General features: G+C 38.0%; 4 protein-coding genes across 7 annotated transcripts in view; 1 reads left to right on the forward strand and 3 right to left on the reverse strand.

The window, feature by feature from the left end:
- Positions 1–24176, forward strand: part of atad3 (ATPase family AAA domain containing 3) — a 166195-nt gene that overhangs the window by 65608 nt on the left and 76411 nt on the right. The window lies entirely within an intron of this gene.
- On the reverse strand, positions 1357–10527 carry LOC117370600 (transmembrane protein 88). 2 transcript variants are annotated; one of them, XM_033966061.2, is made up of 3 exons: positions 10356–10527; positions 9316–9607; positions 1357–3902 (listed from the first exon to the last, which is right to left on the reverse strand). In XM_033966061.2, the coding sequence occupies exons 2-3, from the start codon at positions 9604–9606 to the stop codon at positions 3675–3677; spliced, it is 519 nt and encodes a 172-aa protein (XP_033821952.1). In that variant the 5' UTR covers position 9607; positions 10356–10527; the 3' UTR covers positions 1357–3674. The 2 variants fall into 2 exon arrangements, with proteins under 2 accessions (XP_033821952.1, XP_055077943.1); XM_055221968.1 differs by having other exon boundaries at positions 3569–3902; positions 10458–10491.
- Positions 12329–19783, reverse strand: nbl1 (NBL1, DAN family BMP antagonist). 3 transcript variants are annotated; one of them, XM_055221967.1, is made up of 4 exons: positions 19651–19783; positions 16503–16695; positions 14737–14848; positions 12329–12866 (listed from the first exon to the last, which is right to left on the reverse strand). In XM_055221967.1, exons 2-4 carry the CDS (start codon positions 16685–16687, stop codon positions 12597–12599), a joined length of 567 nt encoding a protein of 188 aa, XP_055077942.1. In that variant the 5' UTR covers positions 16688–16695; positions 19651–19783; the 3' UTR covers positions 12329–12596. The 3 variants fall into 3 exon arrangements, with proteins under 3 accessions (XP_055077942.1, XP_033821948.1, XP_055077941.1); XM_033966057.2 differs by lacking the exon at positions 19651–19783 and adding an exon at positions 18129–18613; XM_055221966.1 differs by lacking the exon at positions 19651–19783 and adding an exon at positions 18012–18081.
- Positions 20545–23671, reverse strand: LOC117370603 (MICOS complex subunit MIC10-like). Its single transcript, XM_033966065.2, has 4 exons — positions 23588–23671; positions 21856–21903; positions 20766–20875; positions 20545–20684 (listed from the first exon to the last, which is right to left on the reverse strand). Exons 1-4 carry the CDS (start codon positions 23646–23648, stop codon positions 20676–20678), a joined length of 228 nt encoding a protein of 75 aa, XP_033821956.1. The 5' UTR covers positions 23649–23671; the 3' UTR covers positions 20545–20675.

A 24176-nucleotide genomic window follows, 5' to 3' on the forward strand; every position in this document is an offset into this window, starting at 1 on the left:
GAGGAGGGACACTAGTTTTAATGGGTGAGTACAGAATTGTTTGACAACCCTGTTGAACTGGTTTCTGTTTGCAGTATTGTGCTAATTATATTGATAAAATAAACATATATTAAAAGTGTATTTCTTAGACCATAATACACAGCAGATGTGTTTCAGACCCTGATCTGAGAAGAGCTTCCATTTGCTTTATGTTTACATTTGCAGCCTTAGCTCAGGCCTGGTTAATATTTAATAACAGGTTATAGTCATAGTCATGGCCATTCTGTCTCTATATACACAGGCTCTGGAAGAAATGCACTGCTCCGTCTATAACTTATATGATTCATGTACTGAATTTACATAGCACTCAAAGACATTATTATTGCATTATTCACTGTCTCCACACTGTGCTTCTGTAGCCACAGCTGCCCTGGGGTAGACTGATGGTGCACCATTAACCCCTCCAACAGCCAATCACTCACTGCCACATCACATTAAAACTAAGAATGGTGGTTGAAGTGTCTTGCCTAAGGACAATAACAATATACACAGGTCGTAGCAGGACTTAAACCACCTGAGACCTTGTTGCCCATAGTGTCAGTTAATTAGAAATTTGACAAAAATAAAAATGATTAATTGTCCAGGATTCACAACTGTAAAGAGATAGCACTCACCATGTCCAGCCACAAGCGGTTTGTAAATGAGTAAATGTTTGCCTTAAAGATTACAGTAAAGATATTGGGCGCTCTCTAAATGCAAGTATTCATCATCGAGGCTCAGTTTAAAGAAGAAGACTGAAGACTCCCTGACCTATTGGTTTTTGACCTTGTTGATAATGTGTCGCTCTATATCTATCTATGTATAACACAATAATTGATATTTCAACAAACTAAATATGTCACAATGTTATCAAGGTTCTCCATCTCAGAAATTTACTGTTTCAAAATATGAAAATGTTAACTAAGGCTGATTATTTTTCATAATTTTCCAAAATTAAGTCCAAAATTAGCCTTGATGTAATTTTGTTTTTTGTCTCTGTAAAGATTTTAGATTGACAATTTGTATATATCCTGTAAATTAAGAATTGTAATGATAACAGTCCATTTTTTTTTTTTTTTTTCAAATATATCAATAATGTCAATAGTGTAGCACTTAATAGCCATTTCACACAATATTTTCCAATAGTGCACAGCCCTACTCCAGACTGTTGCCTGTGGTTGGTTCTAGTATTTCTCTTATGTCATAAGCAGTTTACAACATGGAGCGAGGACAGATGCTTTGAATTTAAGTTCAAGCACCATCACTGAGTATATTTTTAAATAGGAACAATAGTGTGTCAGAGGCAGTGTGGGTGGAACAAACATCATTACACACATGCTCAGAATGTTTTTTTAATTAGGTTACATTGAGCTGTTTTATTCTTTTATTGACAAGAGAGTGACACAGCTGGCCAGTGTTCCTTTCTATTCCCTGTATTTTATCTCTATAATTTACTGCTGCTAATTGTCCACTCTTGCAAACAGGTCACTTCACAAACAGTATTCTGCTGATTTAGAACATTAGCATGTGTATTCATGGCAACACAAACATGACATAAGTAGGTTCATGTAAAACTGTTCAAAATACAGTACTGTGCAATGGAGATTATAGCGGAATGAACCAACAAGAACAAGGTAACAACCAATCTATAAAAAAAATACACCAAATTAAAATAAAACTAGGATATACATTTCCAAAGCACTTAGATAACACAGGCCTCTGCTAAGGCACTGGCCCTGTCTTGCAGTGCTACAAGATATATAGTTATATACAGTCACAAACCTGCTCCCCTTAAATGTAATAATACTATTTTATAACAATCTATCAACAATTCTAGATCAAAACAGTGATCCAGATTCACGCTTATAAAAACAACATCAACATTGCCACATCTCATTAAAGCTTTGCACAGTACTGTATAGTTTGAATATAAGAAAATAAAACTTATTTGAGAATAAGGAGCGGCACAGATTAGTGTGTCTTGCATTATAGAGACTAGATAAACAAATGGGCTGATTTCTCAAATTACAATTTAATGCTCTTGTTGTAATCCAATCTTCCTCTGAAATTAACCACAAGATCATTTTTCAGGCTCTCTGGAAGAGGAGACTGCTGTAACGATAACGCTACAAGATTACAGATAAAATCACACAAAATTACAGAAAGCCCCATCCACTTTAAACATAATCTTTAAATCAAGGTGATTATACCAGTACTGAGAGTCAAATACAAAACAAACTATTTTAATAGTTATATACAACTGTATTTTGTTAGTACTGGTGCTACCAACTTTTTAATTGCTTCAAAACTGCACCAGAGTATTGTCTAGTCCTCTCAGTAAAAGTATCAGTAAAATTATAAACTGTATGTCACATGTTGTTTCAAATATTGTGAGGAAATGGTTGCTATATAAGACTCCTTATGTAACTGCATTGTGCGTCTCCATTGTGTGACTATCTGTCTTGTATTTTGACTGCCCTGGTGCCAGCAGAAAATATCATCTTGTAATATTACACTGTGTTGCGTATGGACACAATTAGGTCTCTGTCTCTCTGGGGAAGATGTCTTTTATTACCTCTATGGTAACTCATAAATACAGCAAGTTGGCAAATACATTGTACATTGAATATTTGAGAAATGAATTATTTTTAAATGTATACCATTACCTATATACAGTCAATGGATAGTTTGTATTTGTATATCACAAATATCTACAGGATGTACTCATTAGTCCAGATACAGAGGTTACATTCACCAAGATAATACCCGAACACGTCACATCACTCAGCTAGAAATAGACAAAATAAGAAGTCTCTCATATTCCATTAACATGTGGTTTTCAAATTCTATAATGTGATGGTGCCACACTCTCAGATGGAGAGCAAGAGTCTGATCTCCTGACATGGTATTCTCATAAGAAACAACTGAAAAGAGAATACACAAATGTTGAACTCACTATATAACAACACAAATCTGCAAATAACAGTAAGTTTATTTGCCCTTCCATCTATCAGTTATTATAGGTGTATAGAATGTGGTGATGGTCTTAAGCCCAGCCATAAGAGCATTCTGCCCTGACAGCGGCTTCACCGTATTTTTGTGTCATGACATATTTTGGTGCCCAGCCTGCGGCTTTCTCAGAATTGTCACTGGATGTGTTTGTAAAGTGTCTAGATCATTTTAACAGATTTTTCTGCTGTCTTCCTCCTTGGGCCAGTATGACACACTAGGCCTGTCATGATAATTGCTATATCGACTTATCATTCAATACATGAAAGCTGGAACAATATATTTTTGGGCTCAGTATTTATTGTGGGGACTTTTTCTTTGCTATAATGAAGAGATTTTTGTTGTAATACAATACAATTTGAACTTCAGAGGGTTCAATAAGTAACTTGGCTAATTATTGCTTCATTCTGATATTTATCCTGCTTTATGTCAGTGACATAAAGTAGTTTCAATATTATCATTTATCATGGTATTTCTCTGGAGCAATATATCATGCTTCAAAATGTATTATCAACAAGACAGCCTTAGTGTGAGACAAAAGAACCACAGACCACATGAATCAAGACTAAAATACTGAATATTTTGTCTATTATCTACTGCCCCAATGAAAGTCCTTTGTGTGTTTTGTAAATGAGCACATATGTCCATCAGACCCAGGCATGGACACTGGTGGCCCAGTCCAGCAGCCGGCCTCTGTACCAGGCTCTGGAGATGGGCTGGATGCAAAACAGGATACGGAACTTTCTGAGGATCCCACAGAACACTGCTGCTGCCACGACGACCAGTGGCGACATCATCACAAACCCCAGGATGATCAGAGCGGAGCAGCTGTTGTCGTCGAGGTACTGGCATATGGCGGCCCGCGCGTCAAGGACCTACAAGGACCAAAGAACAAAGACAAGGGGCTTTTCAAAATGCACTTGAGCGAGCAATGAATGTTCACAGGTGTTGCAGGTGCTCAACATTTCTGCTGATATGCTCAATTTGCAACCAATTCCAGTCAAAATGTCTACGTTTGGTAAAAATAGTTTATTTATGTATGAAGGACCTGCTCCAAGCATAAGTATTCATGCCACTAACAAAAACGGATACAATTTAGATAGTGCTCCTCACTTGATTACTTGTGTTATTCATTCTGTGGCTCTGTTAATAACAGCCAGACTGCTTCAGCACCGGTGCCTGAAAGAAGACGGGTGAAGAATCTTGCCCCAAAGGAAGGTAGCTTTGATTGTATAGTGAATATACATGTTACATCCTTAATAATGTTTCAGTTGCATAATTGTTGAAATTATAATTAGTTACAAGTGGCAATATATGAATTAACAGATTTATAAGTACTATGGAAACACTGGTGCACAATATAATATTTAACATAGATTGGCATGTTCTAGGGTCTAGTCATGCATAAAAATCATGAGATTTAACATTTGTGAATTTACATTTTGGATATTTCATGGCAAAATACAATGTTATCAATAGATTTTCAAGAAAAACCCTCCCAAAAAAACAAAAAACGTTTGGGAACCACTATTGTAGTGAAGAATTTGAAGATTTGAATTCATGAGTGAATTATGCTTTATGAGCTTAGTTTATAGTGTCTAGTTACCCCTCTGATGTTTGTGATGTGAAGACCAGACATGAGTGTGTAGTGGTGTGTGACAGTGTGTTTTTCCCAGGTTCCTTTAACACATCTGATAAGCAGAAGGCTAGAGCTGTGGTTTGCCCACCATGCTGTCAATCAACCAAGACAGCGAGCGAAAAGGAGGCAAGACTTGAGAGGTGAGAAAAGACAGAAAGTTAGAGATAAGGAGGAAAACACATCAAGAAATGGATCAGAGATTAGCACTGTCACAACTGCTCAAAAACACTACAAACTGTTCCAACGCCAACAGTGCAAACAACTAAATTATTTCAACTTTCGTCACAACCAATAAGAGACTCAAATGCTCTGCAGAGATGTGTCTCCATTTGATGACAGGGAGAAGTTTAGTGTTAACACTAGGGCTGCGTGCATGAGTGACATGCCACAGTTCAGTTTTTATGGTGTAATAGACATATAGGTGTTGATCACTAGGGTGACCATCTCAAACTATGGAAAAAGAGGGACAAGTTGTTGAATGTGGTGAGTTTATTCACCTCAATTTATTTTCGTAAAGCCCATAATCACTACAGCAGTCACCTCTTAGGGCTGAACATGAGAATTGATTTAACCAACACCAAGTTAGAAAATCAACAATAAAAGAGAAAGAGACAAGCAAATCAATTGTATCAATAGTAATACACACACACAGATTGAACAGCAATAAATGACAACATATTACAACCCTGAAAGCCAGTACACACCCAAATTCTTGATTTTTGATTTTTGCAAGAAAAAAAATGTAAATTGAATTTTTTATACAATTCACGTGGCATCAATGAAAAATTGTGATATTCTCTAAATAAGTGGGACGAAGGACATTGGCCTAATTATTTGTGCAGGTCAATCAAAAGAGGGACTAATGGTGACCCTACCATAAATAAAGGTATAATATAATAATAGGATCATTGAATTCTATGTTCCTTTTTTTGGAATAGTATTCATCTATAATAATATAAGGGTTAAAAAGTAATTACAAAATATCTGAACAGCAATGCCCATTCTAACTTGTATTTACAAAGTATTTCACTACACCATCGAACAAAGCAGCGTTTTTCAGTGTTTTTTGAGTCACAGCATACTTTTTGGGTAAAAGAATTTCTGCAGCATCACGCATGAAAAAATAACCAAGTTTCACCATTTAAAAACAAAAAGCAAATATCTTTCCTGCTCTTGTATCTTTCTATTTGATGATGATTGTTTTTCTTTCTCAGCTGCTTCAGTCGTTTCCCATGACACACCAGAATGGTAACTTATTCATTTTAATGCATGTGTGAGTTAACTTAATGTTGATTTTATTTTGAACAAGATATTTTCCCAATATATGAACTTTTAAAAATTATGTTAAATCTCAACAAGAAAAAAAATGAAGGGAGGATTTAGAAACAAAAAAACTAACTCTTGTGTCTTGTGTCAGATTTCTATGGACAGCCCATTCCACAGTTTAGAAAAAGATGTTACTCTAATTGGTACTTGTTGGTTGCAACATTGACACAGACACAAAAATAACTCAGCAACACCATTTAGCCTGCAACAAACCCACATGCACAGTGACACTCTACGTAATCCTCTCTCTGTGCTTCTCTATATTGTGTAAAAGTCTGAGCACAGCTGGTGGTGACAGCCAATCAGAGTTGCTTTTCTCCCTTCCACTCTCATCCACCCAGCACTCCCCTCACTCTCACTCTTTCACCACGTTCACTCTGACATTATCTATAATTGTTTGTTCTAGTCTGACATTTTGCAGGCCTTTATCACTGCAGCTTCATCTAAGGATCAGACGTTTTGTATTTTGTATAAGGCTGTTTTTTCTTATATATTTATTGATCCCAAATAAGGTGTCCAACATTAATGTCATGAACATAAGCTATAAGTATAGTAATTAAAAATTATCATCATGAGAATTTGAGAAGTACAGACTTGATATGTAGTTTTCCTCAATAATCATATCAGTTAGGTCTTGACATCTCTATCACAAACAAAACTACTTTTATAGACTCTATGCTCCAAATCACATGCTTTTACTGTCAGATGATTGGCTATAGACCTGTTGATTAAAAAGCCCTGAACTGATCATTGACCATTTGAAACTATTTGATCATGATTTAAATAAAAAATGCTCAGCGTGTATGTGAGGATGACCTATGCTTGCAAACCTTAACATTCCATACAGTTAGATTTTACCAAAAATCTTCCAGTGAATCAATAAGTGAAAAATAGTCATCAATGCTGAGCATGAATTGACAAAATGGGATTAACCTCTTCACAGAGCAGTACACCTGACTAAAAAACACTAAAATACTAAGGTCACATCAACTTACCAGGGCCTGTGTCACAATCATAAACGAAGACACTTTCACCAACAGTATTTTTAAAGCAGTAAAATTGCTCTGATCAGTGATATTATATACATACATTTCAGAAGACACTATTTTAACAATAGTCTTAGTTGCCTCCATCTGTACCAAATATTATTGGCTTGTAGAATGTTGTGATGTAGTCTGAAACCCAGCAATAAGATGTGGTAGCCCTTCTTAGAACACTTAATACATAATATTACCACAAAATAGTAGCTTACTTTTTATTGATATTTATGTTATTTGTTTATATATATATATATATATATATATATATATATATATATATATATATATATATATATATATATATATATATATATATATATTGCAGTGCAGCTTTGTGTCTTTTTTCTATCCTTGTGAACATGAGTTTTGTTATATTGTAACTTTTAATTTAAAGGAGCACTGTGTCACTTTTCCTATGTCCAAAGAGACCGGCAGGTGACACCACCACACAAGTCGATACAAGTCAGCTCTGTGGAGTAAAAATGCATTTTTTTCAAGGTATTCCTTAAACAATGAACACACTCACAACTTAATAAACTCTACCATTGTGAAATTATCTTAGGAAGCAGATATTGGCACGAGTAGCCTATTATGTTTATGAAGATTTTTCCTGGAGGCTATAATTGCCTTTCTCTCACAAAGAACCGCTGCCTGTCGCTCTCCTAATGAGAGATAATGCCGTCATTTGTTTCCAATGGCGCAAGCGTTCATGCCTGAACTCCCCGAACAGGAACAAAATGTGTGAGGCATCAGACACCAAAACCATAGACTTCAAACTGGCTCCTGGTAGAACAAATGTTGATTGTACCATGTAATCAAAATCTATTTTTCTTATGATTTAGGTTAGTACTTCAAAAATATTCTAAAAAATATTAGTTAAATTAACATAAAGCATGTATTTATATATTTATATAAAGGCACATTTGAGTTTTTTTCAGTAAAGGCAAGTGTTGTTGGCTGAATTGCTGGTAGTTTTTCAGAATAGGAAGTTCTCAGGTCAAAATGGATTTTCTAATGGATTTGGAAATTGCATGTATTTTATGATGAGAGTTATGCAAAATAAATTAAAGTCTGACTGAAAAGGCTCAGGCAGAATGTTATCAGGAGGAGCTGATCAAATTGGCTTTTCAGGGTCTGTTTACTTGTCACACGTCTGAGATCAGTAAACTCATAACGTATGAAAAGTATTTTACAAACTCATAATCACAGTAGACTTAAATTGGGACTAAACACCTAAAGTTCTCCCACAACCACTTTTCAAATAGAGCTGCTAAACTGGACAGTACCTGGAGGACTAAAGGGGAGGCTGAGGCTGAAGGAAGGGCACAGTCTGGAGTTGGAGTGATTGGTCTAACAGGTATTCACAATTCAAACTCTGCTCCTGCTGCCAGGTGTCTATAATTAGATACATCTGGCTGTAATCAGGGCAGTCCTGTGTGGAGTCAGGACTTGAACACACACTTAAGTATAAATTGTTTACCCTAAAATTGTCAAAAAAGGATGAAGAACAGTAGAAAATGCTATTAAAACACCTTATATACAGTTTAGTAGCAAAGAAAGTTGATTTAGTGTTTAGTTCCACTTTTTAAAATGTCATAAAATTCTGGAGGCCAATGTCAGCGTTTACACACAAGAGTGGTATTTGATTTGCTAATTATTTCATAATAAATTAAAAGTATAAGTCATGTTTTTCATTAAAGCCAGTTTCATTTATTTGGGCTTGGGACTGAGACCATCAATATACTGGTAGTGACCCCATGTGGAGGATTATAGGTATATTATTTCATATCATACCTGTGGTGGTCCAGGAGAGCACTTTTATTTTGGTAAAATACAAATGTAATTATTAGTCAATGAGCATGTAACAGTTAGTCTTGATTGCCAACATATTTGAGCCTGTTACCCCAGACTACTGAACCAAAGTATAGGGTTTACCAAATCTCCTCAACTGGCATATGTCTGCGTAATCCCTCAGTCTTCCAGGTATGTTCCACAGCAAAAGAAAACAGAATTCTGTCAACTAGACAAATGTTTTGTAGTGTAGTAAGACATTTTGCCAGTCAAGTGGCTTCTTCAGTTGTGAGCATATTTACACTACTGCAGACAGAACATCATACAGACCAGTGATGTTCAGTTGACATGATTATTAAATTACTCTATCAAGTGGCTGCATAGAAATTGACCAGTCGACCTTATAGTATATGCAAGTGCTCAGGTGCTCAGATGCAAGTGTCTTAAGCAATGGTACTAAGTAGATTTTGAACACAACAAAGAGCTACTCACTCTTGAATGACAGAGGAAGCCGGCGTACAGCAGCAACATGGCGGGCAGGAGCACCACAGCAAACACCAGAGCCAGGAGCAGAGCACAGGCCACCACAATGCACAGATCCCACATCACCAGCAGGACGCCCCAGGCCAGGCACCCACACCTGCCTCTACGGGTTCCCCATGCACTCCCCCCACTATGAGCCACGGGCGGGGGCAGCATTTTCACCCCCTCCCCAACCCAGATCTCCTCTTCTTTCTCCTCCTCCCCAGAGCCATCGTCCAGGTCTACGTCCACGCCACACATCCTGAGGGAAAGGGAAGGAGCGAGATGCAATTTTTGTTTTTTAGTATTAAATCTAGAGAAAGAGAATGCAATTACAGCAAATGAAAACAATCTTATATTCCCCAGGACAGTTACACTGCTGAAGTTTGAAAAGTAAATTGCCTCGGGAGACTAATTGATAAAAATTATATTTTCATTGGACCTTTACAACTTCCATTTCATTCACCTGCGTCCTATTTATCTGAAAGATGTGTTTTTCCACCATAATAAATAAAGTATCTTTCCACATCCTGAATATAAAGTATTGCTCTTTTTCATGACTTATTATTACCCAGGGCAGAGTTGATGAACCTCTTCATACCCTGATGTTCCACTGAAATTAACTCTTGTTTATTGTTTGCACTGCGCACTCGAACAAGGACCATAAAGCATCTCGTCCTGTACAAGCAGCCAATAATTCATTATCTGATGGTAATGGGGGACCTATAGCGTGTTGATTCTACACGCATTAAAAGTCTTTCCATCAAACGTACAATCGATCACATCGATTAAGGCTTTGTCACTGAAGTCAGGACTCTGCCCATTTTCATTTGGAGCTTGATCAATCGGAACCTTTTTGCACAAATACATAGGTTGCACAAAACAGCACGAGACAATGTTTGTGCAAACATAACTTTACTATTCTTACTAAATAACAAGCCATCACAAAAGACAAGAGCGTGCCAGAACCTTATATCAACTATACACCGGAGTAAGATTATTAGTCGTACCTTGCGTAAACGCCTGTCCTAATGTGGAAGTCCTCAAAGGCGAAAATAGATCCAATTCAAATAAAACTTTAAACCAAATGGTTAAAAGGATTCTCCAAACACCTGCAGAGAAAGCGCCTGTGAGCGGGACCCCGCGCTGCTCCACTGGTGCTGATGCAAGGAACCTCTGTGCGCCTCCGGGAGCGCGCAACGGGCACTCTGCTGCGACCGTGCACGTGAGATCTGCGCGTAACCATGAACCTGCTGACCGGAAGAAACACCTTCTAAGCTACAAGACTAAACCAAACCATAGCACTTTGTCCTATTTATCGATGTCTACACAGGGATGTTGGTTACTACATTTTAAGTTTGGACAGGTGGGGGTTTGTTAAGTAAAAGACTATGCTAAATAAAAGTTTTAAAGTTTGCGGAGAACAATATAAGTGATAAATCATTACTCTGGGTTTTCCCCTCCGGTGTTTTGTGCGGACTTACCAGAACAGATGTGCGCCTGCAAGATAAGGAATGATCGATTTGTTTTGGAGTACGGACAGCCACTCAGCCTTTCAACTGTTCAGATTTAATTACACCATAAGACGAAACGATAGGAGGAGATAGAGGACAAGACGGGCGATGAGGGAACAGGGGATATTGGATAAAACTGCAGATGGAAAGAAGGAACCCCACTGGCACGCTCATGTTATGAGTTCAGAGTACGTCGCTCCACTGATCTAGAGAAATCTAAACATTTGCGACATCTAGTGGCGGATCCAGTGGGGTTTGGTCAATTTCTTTTCCAGCAGCTGGTCCCCATTGCTCCAACAGTTGTCCCTGGTCGATAGTATTGACTAGGCTGTATTTTTCAGCTAAACGTCTATATTAGAATCCGCTTCAGACCAGAACCCGACATCCTCCCTTTGGGCCATTAAACTGTGCATCTTATCTGCCTCCAGCACAAAGTCCCAGATGATTGATTCTCCCTCCTGCACATTGCTATGGAGATGACCAAGAACTACCCTGGGTCAGTCATTACTGCATTTATCTTGCTCCTTATTGGTTTGTATTAAAATACAACTTTATCACAGTGGGGTGAAGCCTGCGTGTGAAGCAATAAAATCAGTTCTGCAATTGAGGTCCTTTTATTGATGGCGACACTTGGCTGGCCTCCTCCAAGTTCTTCTCCCCAGTGGCATTGAAGGATGGGTCAAACGCACCAAGCAAATTTTCCAGTGGGAGCAATATAGTACCTTAACTTTATCGTAATGGAAACTATCTTTCTAAAAACTCCATTAGAGCAACGATACTGAATAATTGAACTATTATTTTATTTATGTGAAACTGGTGATGGTCACTATTTTTCCCATATTCAAAATACTCAAATCTGTCACACACACATTCATAACATTATTGTACGTGGATACCGGAGATGTGGGTGAGGGTTAAGTGTCTTGCCCAAGGACACAACAACAGTATTCACTTGTGTGAGTTGGGATTCAACCTCTAACCTGTGGACCAGTGGATCTGACCACTATACCAATAATGTTTATACTTGAGAGATTTGAACTGTCAACTTTTGAATCAGAGACACATCCAAGTTACTGTTGCAGATGTAAGATTGTCTCTGTACGTATATCAATGTCTAACTAAATGATATATTTTGTGATAATAAAAAAGTGTTTCGTATTGTTTGATTTCTTATTACTACTTAAAGCTAAGATATACCCAGACACACTAAATTGTTTGAAAAGTAATGTGTTTCTTGTGATGATGTGATGCTTTTTCTTTCCATTAACATAAAACATGCACAATCAATTTGTTCAGCTACAGCCTACACTCCTGACCCCTAGGTGCTGCACTGCGGTCGCTCAGTGGTCCTGATAGGTTGGCCCACTGCCACACAGACTATAGGGTTGGTCAAGGACAGATTTCCCTAAATGCAGAATCAAGTCCATCTTCCTATGCAAACACAGTGTGCGATAAAGAACACTGCAACATCAGATGTATAACAAGAATAGAATTTATTGCATTAAGCGAATGAGTGAGACTACAGCTTATAGTCGTGTCTTGCAAAAATAAACAAATGTAATGTTATCAGTGGTTTGTGCAACTTTATTTTATACATAGGTGCATTGTGGGAGCTTGAATGTGGTGTATAAAGTTGCTTGGAGAAGGTGCCTATGGTGCAGTTTGATACAAATGATGCTCAATGAAGTGAAATATATAGCAACATATATTCACATATATTCACATATATTCATGTCTTTAACCTCCATCTGAAGTGTGAGGCAGTGTGTGGTGCTCTGTCTGTATTTGGACGTGTGTGTCTGCGTCAGGGAGGGGGTGTGAGTGGAGCCCTAAGAGAGAATCAGGCAAAGATGGAGAGTCTAGGCCGTTGTCCGGTGAATAGAGCTGCATCAGCGCCCCCTCATGGCCGCCCTCTTTACTGCAGGACTGGCAGCTGCAGTGGAAGATCCTCTCCACTAGTTTGTCCACATGAGGGGTGTCTTCATTGTCAGGGCAGTCCAGAGTCACCTTAGAACATACAAACGAGTAATTATCTTTGTTATAATAGCTTGACTACTTTTAGGTCTATCCAGCACAGTTTTAAGTCTCAGTCAAGAACTTTAATAATGGTATGTGGAATTATAGCTCTGTGTCTATACTGGGAGATACCATTAACTACTCTTAAGTAATTTTGGCTTTGTAGAACCTTTCTGTTGCTGTAATTTAAAACTAAAAAGTACATGTACTTTGACTACATTTATAAATTGATTTATGAGCATTGTTAGCGAGTACCCTGACAGAGACTCAAGAGAGCTACCATGTGATTAAATAAAATAAAAAAGACAATTAATAAATGTCCCAAAAGCACACATTGAAAACATTTTAAAAAAAACCCTACTCAAACAGTTTAATAACTTCTCCCTGCATTTGAATCTCAAAACACTGAATTTGCTGTAAGTCCTTGTTTGAGCATCATAATCACATAGATTTGTACTTTACCAATATGCAGAAAGGTCAGCCAAACAGTGGTGTCTGATATAATAAATAACACTAATAAAAACATGCACTAATGGAAAGTATAAGCCTCACTGCTGCACAAACCTCTCCAAACATATTGCAACACTCTTTCTCTTGGCATTATCCAATGAAAATGATAGCTCAGCAACTTTATTAAACCAGCCACCAGAGCCAAACCAGCATGAAGCCATATCGTCTTTCAAACAGCACTGGCTTTGTGACGTTTCAAGCAGAATTTACTTCAAGTCTTCCAATAACAGTTACACCACAGACAAAAACAATCGCTGTCTGCTTTTCTTAAAGTAAAACTACAAGGCTGCACAGAGAGTGAAAAGCAATTACAGTGGAAATAAAACACTGCAGACAGGAGTTGTACTACCGTTTGATCCTTGGGCAAGACATGTAAGTTACATGTCTTGCCCTGTTCAGACAATCCTGCACCACATAACCAATTACACTGTCATCCACTTTTATATTGTACTGTGTTTTTTCACCTGTTTTTATTGTTTTTAACTTGTTCTTGTTCTGTACAGTGTCCTTGGGTGTTTTGAAAGGTGCTTGAGGAATACATTGTATTAATAATAATAATAATAATAAATATAATTAATATAATTATTAATATAATTAATATAATTAATATAATAATAATAATAATAATTATTATTATTATTATTATTATTATTATTATTATTACTCAGTGGTCTCCATTGTCAAGCAGTAATTAATAAATGAGGGACTGTGTGATTGGTTAATGAAAGGCTGTTGTTACACAATATATAACCATCACATTACCATCAGCCACCACAGAGCAGCTATGGCAGAGTGGACTTCTTCAAAAATGTAATGTTAAAGATACACTATATAACTTTTCCAGTTCACCTGCTTGTCTTCATGGGGATGTTATTACAATGTCAGCAATGTTCAAAAGTATGACAAAATTATCTTCATGAACACAAGACACCCATATATGGAATGAATGCAGGATGAATGCCATACTACTGGGCAATGCCATAACCAAACCCCCAAACAGAAAGGTTACATAGTGAACAAATGAAAGTATACAGCACCTTTTTTTTTTTTTTTTAACAAGTTACCCCTGAAAAAGAGGTACTTTAATCTAGAGTGAAACATGAGGTAACTCCACCTGTGGTCCAACCTGGCGCTGCTCCAAACTACATACCCCTCACCATGAAGCCTTTGTTACCGACTGGATTCTTTAAAAGGCGATACTCAGTGAACTCTGGGACAACCTGATCTGTTCTCTGTGCTTTATAACTGAATTAGTCAGCTAGGTGCATGTTCAACATCTGTCAGACATGTAGTGGTGAAATGTGTGGTTAACAAGTGGGTTTTGGTATGGTGTGGACTGTGCCTCTCTCACCACTTCCCACTGTGTCTGGGCGGGCATGCAGGAGTCACAGTGGACCAGGGACTCTGTGGACTGTGGGAATGTGTTGGGGACACTGTAGCTGAAGCACTGACCCAGGCACGCTCTGCGAAGAGAGAGAGAGATGAAAGAGAGGGAGAGGCAAAAAGAAAAGGGGGGCAGGGGGACACAGGACGAGGGGTAGAAGTAGAGAGAAGTGCGGAGAGAGAGGAAGGGAAAGGGGGAGCAGAGAGAGAGATGTAGAGAGAAGGGGTAGAGAGGTGAAGACAGGGGAAGACGGAGGCAAGGGCGAGTAGGAGGGAGAAGGAGAGAGCGGGAGAGACAGACAGAGAGAGAGAGAAGAAGCAAAGAGAGAAGCAGGAGAACAGGGGAGAGAAGGCGTAGAAAAAGAGATAACAAATGAACAAGGGAGAGGCAAAAAGAGAGGGGAGTAGTGAGAGCATAGGAGAGAGACAGAGTGACAAAGAAAGGGGGTAGAGGGAGAGAGGGAGAGAGAGAGAGATATGGCAAAAGAACAAGGGAGAGAGTGAGAAGCAGAAAGAAAGAGAGCGAGAGTACGATTAGTTCCTTGTGTCCATGCAGGGAAACACTTGATTCAATTTTGAAGCTTCAATAAGTAAAAGCTGTGGGGAAAGGATGATGCTGTTACACAGATTACAGATATGTAGACAAAAATAAGAAATGATAATGTAAGCTTTATATTACTAAATAAAAACAGACCATTGTGATAAAGACAACTGAGATTCACATTATGAAAAAAGAAAAACTTGCATCAGTCGTACATTTTATTATCAATGAAGAATAACAAAGCAAAAAAGTGAAGGCCTCGACTGAAGCAGTGATCTTATTCTGAACGGCGCTTAAATCTCAGCTTTCTTTTTATTCAGGGTGGATGCTTCTATCATTGAATCTCAACAAGGCACAGACCTAATGCAAGGATTTGTATCTAGTGTCCTGGAGCCACACAAACAAAAATCAATAGTTCATATATGGCTTTTCATTCACGTGTCACTGACATTAACTACAATTTACTGCATTCACTGGAAACAAGAAAACAGGAGTGTAGCTTGTGCAGTGTTCTAATAGGTTGCCTTCATGTATGACAATTCAACAATGTGAAAAATCACACATGAGAGCTGGGCCTATATTCCCTGACTGGGTAATTCACAATTTTTTTTTTGTTAAAGAAAACCAAACAAAATATTCAAAATATTCAAAATATTCGAAATATTCGAAATTCGAATATTCGAAATGCTATATCAAGAGATCCACAATTGAGACAGTTTAAGGCAATCGTAAAATTCTTGCCATTAACCTCCTGTCTATTGCAATCACATGAACACATGAACTATTGTAGGAAAATGTCAACACATATAAACAAGTTGGGTTCCATACTTTTGGACTGATCCGAAACATAACCATAGTCACTATTGCCTAACCATAAACTTAAAGTTAACACCTTAACCTGTTTTAACCCATACCTTAACTTTAAACCATGATGTAATAAATGTTTTATATCACATTTTGTCCTCATAACAGAGGCAAGTTCCTATGATGTGAGCATGTATACAGATTTTAGTCCCCACAATGTGATAAATACCCTGTAACATGTAAAAAAAAAGTACTATTCCAATTTCCACTGAGCCACTACCGCTATCTCCCTCTCCTTAACATCTAATAGTCAGATAGTCTCCCATATTACCTGGCTGATTGTCAGCCAGGTAATATGGGACAGAGACAGAGGAGGCATTGAGGCTGACCTGTTTTGGATGGAGCGCGACTGGCAGCCTGTGTGCCCCACGATCTGGGTGATGTCCTTGGCCTCGCACCAGGCGCTCTTGTCGGGGAACAGGGCCAGACGGTTGATGTGTGCAGGGGGCGGCGCGGCGCGGGACAGAGCGAGCAGGACAAACAGTGCACCGCAAATCTGAACGCTCTGCCACATGACTGCTCCTAAGGGCACAAAAACCAATGTCAACCACACTCAACAGATGGGGTTCATAGGTATGCATGTAATCCTACGGTGACCACCTGCCCTCTTTTGTTGTCCTGCAAAGGGAGATTTACATAGAAAAAAAATATAATATATTCCTTTTCTTGCTATGAAATGAACACTTTCTGGGTGTACGGGCTTTCATTGGCATGTTGCAATCCATTGCTGTTTCTCTGTGTGTGTCTTGTCTCACCACATTCAACAATGAATTCCTCTTTTTCATAATCTGAGTCACCCTATGCAATCCTGAATCCTTATCGTTTGGTTATACAAGTAAAAATTTACGAGAAAGATTACAAGATTTTACCTCCACTGAGAAGCTGTTTCCATGTTTAGCCCTCAGCCCAAGACCCATGGGGTCTTAGGTCTCAGGTGCTATGGAATCAAATGTATTGTGTACTATTGTTGTTTACCACTAGTTAATTCTAATGTTCTAGTGTGAGTGTATCGCTAATTGTTGAAAATTATGGAGTGGATTAGTGGACTACTTTTGTTGTGATATCAATTTGGTGTTTTTGAGTATCAGGATTAATAGTTTTACCAAATTATGATATTTATCTAATCCTCAGAAGGCCAGTTTAACCCGATATCTTCACTGTCCTGTAGATCTGACTAACAACATGACAAACATTGAACCACCTGAAAATCTTTTATAATCTTTAAAAATACCTTTTGCACTCACGTCATTTACAGCCAACAAAATGGTTTTCTCCTGCTGCTTATAAAAGAGCTCACCCACCACGGTCTTTTCAACACATATGTCCAGGAAAAAAATGCATTTTATTTGTCAGTTTTTATTTCACTTTTATACCTATATTAAAGAATAGCCTTTATGTTTTTAATAGCTAAATGAAGAATGAAAAAAAAAGATTATATTAAAGCCTAACAAATGCATTTTTTAACCTAACAGTGCATTGTTTAGAAGACATGAGGTTTATAAATTAAATATTAATATGCCAATGGAGCCAATAAGTTTAAAAAACACATGAAAGGCCTTTGTTATAAGTTTGATGAAGCTAGTTTATGTAAAAGTTAACTGTGAAAAAATGTCTCACCAACACATTTCTCCTTAACTTGTAATTGTAGTAGTAAAAATCCTAACCTGCTAATCTTTGTAAATTAATGTAAAGTTACTTTTGGCAAGATTATAAGCAGATCCCTATGTTTGAGTTTAGGCCAACAGATTTATTTTTTTAATCTTAGCTAAATTTCCAAAGCCTTAAGTGCCAACTTCCTTGCAGAGAAAACTAGTTCGCGCCAATAAAAACTTCATTACCAGCATTGATGAAAAGCAGCTGCATCGTACACCAAAGAAACAGAGCTAAAGCGACGCCAGTAGGCTGTATGTCAAAGTTATGCGTAACGAAGCGGTCCAAACGCGGTCCAGTCTTACCTCCGCTCCCGTAGAGCCAGTCGAGTTACTGCGCAATGTCCCGCTGAGCGAAACCGGCCCGGGACAAATGCCTCTTCCCTTTTTACCACTCACAGGTAATTTAAGAAAAACGTAAAAAAAAAGTCACTCCAAGTCCTATCCTGGTGTGTCATAGTTACATCATCCAGAGACAAGAAGATCCGTCTCGTGCGTCCGAGCTAAGGATGAGGGAGCCCAGACTACGAGCGCTATCTCCAGTCACAGTCCATCAGCTCACACCGCGCGCCCCTCCCCTTTCTCCTCTTCTTCCCAGTGTTAAATTCTCATGAAACTCCAATGAAAAACACTTTCCAAGGTGTTGTCTTTGGTTGTAAAAGTCTCCGCAGCCTGAGTTAGGTGCGGTTGCAGCTCTCGGACCCGGGCTCCTGCTGCGTCGGTTCTGGACGAAAGTATAAAAGCTGCAGATGGAGGGAGGGCTGCTGGGAAGTGCTCACGGATCCTCTGAAGCGCACTTGAGATTTACAGGACAAACATGAACAGGGAACAGGACACGTCGGGTGCGTGTAGGGCAATTTTGGACTACATCTGGGAATATTTGAACAATTTTGGATATAAAATGGAATAAATTAATACCAGAATATAAGACTTCAACTTGAAAACAGATGTGGTAGTGTCTTATTACCTTAGTGAAACTTATTGAAGTAAGACTTATTGAAGTATTTACTTCACTGTTTCTTTAAGTGTTTTGTTCAGTAAAACAATGTGGTTAGATTTACTGCCATTTTTGATTCAAATCTACTAACAATGCTCTGCTGCCTTTGGTGTCATTTCTAGCTGTATTGGACTCATTGTGTTAACAAACTCAGCAACAAGGTGCCATGACCTGGTGTGGCCTTCAAGCTCAAATTTGAACCTAAATACATCAACATAATGTTGGAAGTGGTTTGAACACTATATAAACAAATGGTTTAAGAATTTAAAAAAGTTGAATAACTAAGAAAATTTGGGCTATGGTACAAGGAACTTTTACAATAACAGTCCGCTAAGCAGAAGTATCTGCACACACTCCAAACAGCACACTGGTCTGGTTTTATTGGCTCCAGTTTTAATTTGACTGCAGCTCTCACTATTAGCCCAGTAATTATGATTCATTATGAAGAGTCCTGTCCTCCGACAGGCTTAGGCAGGTGTTGCCTATGGGGCATTGGCGGCCCGTGTTCTACCTTGGCAGCGTCAAACGTCTCTTGTTCACAGGTGTTCAGTCTGGCCCATGTCCAGAAGCGCCCCCATCTGTTTCACACTTCACTTACAAACAAATATTTTAATGGACAGGGACGAGAGACGTGGCTTAATTTTCTGACAGCCTCACTCGGCACATGGATGCATCGCAGTGTCAAAGAACCCAGGCTTTTAGACCTAAGGTATGGAACTACACTGTATTGTTTGCAAGAATGTATGTGCTTACATTGCTGAGAAAACTGTGACGGAAAGGAAAATATGAGTGGTGTGTGTAATGTTGAGACGTGCAAAGTGCAGGACTCACCTGTTAGTAATAAGACCGAGCTCTAGTCCAGAAATGGTATTCTTCTGCATTCCTCAGATTCTGTTTCACCAGGGGGCTGGATACGCGCTCACACAAACAATTCCTCTTCTCTCCTGCAGCCTCCAGAACACACTTTATTCACGCACTGTACACGATCAATCACTCCCGTAACAGACCTGAGCATGGACACTCAGCCAATGAACACAGAGGCCAGAGCTAGTCTCTGATACGCAGAGCTCCAGCACTGCCACAAACACACATCAAGCAAGAACAAGGCAGTTCAATCCCGGTCTATACAGGTTTAGGACTGGCACAAAGCAAAGATATGCCAGAAGATCTATTTACTGAAGTAATGTGATTCATAATATGATTTATGTTGCTGTGGTTCATTATACATTCAACCCATTAGAATATCTAGTCACATTTATCCCATTATTTCAATATGTATTTAGCCTTGATATGAAATTGCAAGAGGGTGTAGACAATCCACTTCTTGAGATCAAAGCGGAGTATGTATGACTTTCACTTTGCGACTTCAAACTAAAACAAGCTGTCCTCATTCAAACATGTCCTCAGGATCTAACATTGCATTCTGTTACAGCGTGTTTACAAGTGTTATAACAAAGAATTTAAATGCAAGAGGAAACATGAAAGCTGCGTCATTCTTTGCAAATCACATTAACCTGGTGTTTCTCAATTTTATTTTTTCCATCTTGGTTAAAACTTTTCTTTCTTCCATTTTATAACAGGACTGCAGATGCTAAAGCTGGCCCTGGTTCTAAAACAGCAGGAGTTTTGGTCTCCGAGCTCATTAACACACCAAATTACCTCCCACTTTCCAAAACATGTTTTTTTTTTCTTGTCAAATGAGCTCACAAAAAGAGAGCGAGAAAGTTCCTTCATTTTTTTTATTAAATATATTTACAATGCCCTTCTTTTTAGCACTACATGAGCTGTTATGGACATCATTTTTATGGAATATGTAAGCAGCAGTGACAAAACAGAATTGAGGAGCTAGTGTTGAGTTACTGGTCCTAAAAATGACAGAAAATGACATCATGAGTTATTGAATCACCCACCTTAAACTAACCACATATTTTACCTGTAGAGCTCACCTTAACCACAGCTCCGTGAACCAGATGGAGGGCTCTGAAGTCATGCTGGCAGTTAGCGTATCCCATGCCAAGCCCCATTCCTGAACCAAGTGCAGTGGGCCATGTGCGTCCTGTAGGAAAAACAGGCTTTTACTGTTACTGCTCAGAAGTGTGAACAGAAGTGACCTGGATTTAAAGTTACACAACATAATAATTTAAACTTTGTACAGGAACTGTACTGTACTGTACTGCCAAAAAAACAATATATTTGTTGTTGTTTTTTTCCTTATTATAATTACTGTCTGTTGAAACAAACAACTGTCTTTCAGTATTAATTTCTTAAACATTAATAAAAATACTTTTGCCATTTAATACAAAAATAGTTCTTATTCATCCAATTTTGCTCCAAACGACATACTTTTACTAAACATGATTGACTGTAGGCCTCTCAATTAAAACGATCAAAGCTGATCATTGACAATTTAAAATGATTAGATCTCGATTTGTTTAAAATTATTAATTGCACACCCCTACTTGTAACTTACTCACCCACCTTCTTCAGTAAAAGCAAAAAAATATAAGGTAAAAAAACTGAAGACTCATTTTAATAGATTTATAGCGAAAATTGGCACAAAATGTAAAAATTTACTTTATGCAAGCGTGTTTTAACTTCTTGGCGAATACCACATAATATGAACAGTACTTTAGCTTGACAACATTCCTGCTTTATTAAAAATAGTTTGAGCCATCCTTAAACTCCAGACTTGGAGTTTTGCAATAGTTTGTGTTGCTACAGTCTTCAAAAAAAACCTCAGTGAAACTATTCATTTCAATGGACCACTTCAGGACAAATGAGGGATTACATGAAACTACACTACACTCTCATTTCAATTTTTATATCAGTGCTTGAAATTTTTTCTCTCTGTTTGTTTTTGAGTTGTTTCTTTGTGTAGAAGCAAAATTATGTATAATTATTGAGAGCCAAGAATTCAATAGCAGCTTGAGAAACAAAGGTCTGAATGTATTTTCCCCTCAAATTATAATTTTATTACAATATGCTATTAAATAAATAGTTCCCAACAAGAGTGTAAGTACAACAGAAAAAACTTACTCTTAAAGAAGAGAACGGAGAACATGAATCCAACCCCAAGGCCAATCACTGTGAATGAAAGATACATTTTATATTATGTATAGATAGATGAACATAGTTGTATATTATTATTTCCATGTTTTTTTTTTTTTTTAGCTAAAGCTGTTTCTGGAAGGGCATGATGCCCTCCCTGAAATTTGTTTTTTTTCTGTCTTTTTTATCCGTTTATGTCACATTAGTTTTACTTAATAATTCAGAAAGTTTATTTCATAAAGCTGATCACACATAGGAGTTAACAACATCTATTTGACAATAGATGTTGTTTGGTTATGGTCATTAAATTGTGTGTTTCTTCTCATCATACCTATACCATTAACATTTGATATCGTAACATTCCTAATTGTGATCTCTGGTGGTTGCCTTCTTCCATGGGTTCCAGCTTCCTGTTAATAGATACCTTTAAAGCACTTTTGAACTTTTAACTAGTTTTTCATCGCTCTGGAACCCATGGATAATAGAAGTCGTTTACTTTGACCCTGTAGGGGCGGGACAGGGCAGATGATGGTGCACGTGAAGTAAGTCTTTTGAGTGGTGCCATGCTTGCTGTAGTCCGAAGCTCTCTAAGTGGGATCTGGAGAAGGAATGTGTTTGTGTGCTTGAACTGTACCTCGCTGCAGGCCACACCACACCCAAGAGCAGACCGGCCGCTCACCAAAACACACACACAAAAACAGCCATTTGGGCCCCTCTGACTCTTAATTGGATTCAGAGAGCTATGCAGCATGACCGTTTTGCCTGAACCAAAACCTGTAGACTGTTCTACATTACACAAATTACAAATGTCAAACAATACCACATAAGATCTCCAAAAATCCTCGCTATCAGAGAAAAGAATCATCCTTTTTCAGGCCAAAAACTACTTTGTTCAATCCCCTCCATCTCCCACAGTCTTGAGTCTTGAGCCAGAAATATTATTAAGATTCAACTATTTTCCACAGACATCCAAACTAGAGCAACATTCTTTTCTATTATTGCATTGTCATAAAAGCAATATGATTGCACATGCATGAATAAATATATTTTTATTTGAAAGGGTTCCAATGTTTAATGTATAATACCTAATAAGAGATTATGTCAAACAAGATCTAAACTTAAATACCAGTTTTAGCCTGTGTGACATTTCTGCACTAATTTTACAGTTCATTGTGATTTTGTGTGATACATAATCAAGACATTTAATCATTTTAGCCCATTTGTGGCTTTAATGGCAATAATATGGCATGAATAGCTTCTTTATTGATATGTTTTTTTTTTTTATTAAGACAGTCTATTGTTTGTAGTAGCCTACATCACTCAGCCTGTATGAGTTACAGGACAAAAACAACAGTGACCGAGTGAAGCTTAAACAGTCACTCCTCGTGAACAAACTGTATTGTGACTATTAAGCATAAGCAAAACACTTTGGAGGAATGAAACTCAGCTGATGATATCCATCCATTGAGTCCAATGGCACTGTTTATTTAATATGTTGTAGGCGATGACAATGAACAGATGAAGCACTGAAGGTTTCATTTGAAAACATGCAATGCCCTTATTATTACAGCTTTTCTTTTTTAATAAACAGTGTGTTGACCTCAGAGACACAGTGGCCCTGCACCATCAGCTGCACGTTATTCTTCACATGAATCTTAAACCATACAACCCAATCACCTGCAAAATAATATTTTTTAAAGAGAATATGAGGAAACAAAACCTGTTTTAACACCGGTGTCCGCCAGGCAGCGATCCCACTTTCTACCGTAGTCCTCTGCCATGTTTCTGGATATTACAAGGTGTCGCGAGATTATCTTGAAATCTCGTGCTTGTTACTAATTATCATAACAGCGTAGAAGACAGTTTCTTCATTCATTCAGAAAGATTTTTTTTCTGTTTTAAAAATGTATTCATTTATCTTATTAGATCCTAGATTCTAATAATCAGTGTCTGGAAAGTAAATGCATGGACTACCATGCGGCAGATATTGTGAGACAGAAACCAAAACCACAGTAAACTATGTTTTTAAAGTAGTGTTTCTACTGTAGGCTACAGAAAAAGCTTAGGCCTACTTTGTCTCTTTTACATGCATTAATATGTATAGGCCCTGCTTTGTGATACAAACAGTATCCTAAAATTATCAGCACCGTTGAAATATTATAAAATACAGCTGTATTTCTCAAAGAGGCAAATCTCAGCATCTCTCAGAACCTTTAAAGTTCACGCGTACTGGTCTTGCTTCCCTCTGCCCATTTCCTGCACCACTCCTCCCTTTCCATACTTGGCAATGCATGTCTTGCCTCGTTGCT

This window comes from Periophthalmus magnuspinnatus, chromosome 5 (assembly GCF_009829125.3).
Source record: "Periophthalmus magnuspinnatus isolate fPerMag1 chromosome 5, fPerMag1.2.pri, whole genome shotgun sequence".
NCBI classification, from domain to species: Eukaryota; Metazoa; Chordata; class Actinopteri; order Gobiiformes; family Gobiidae; genus Periophthalmus; species Periophthalmus magnuspinnatus.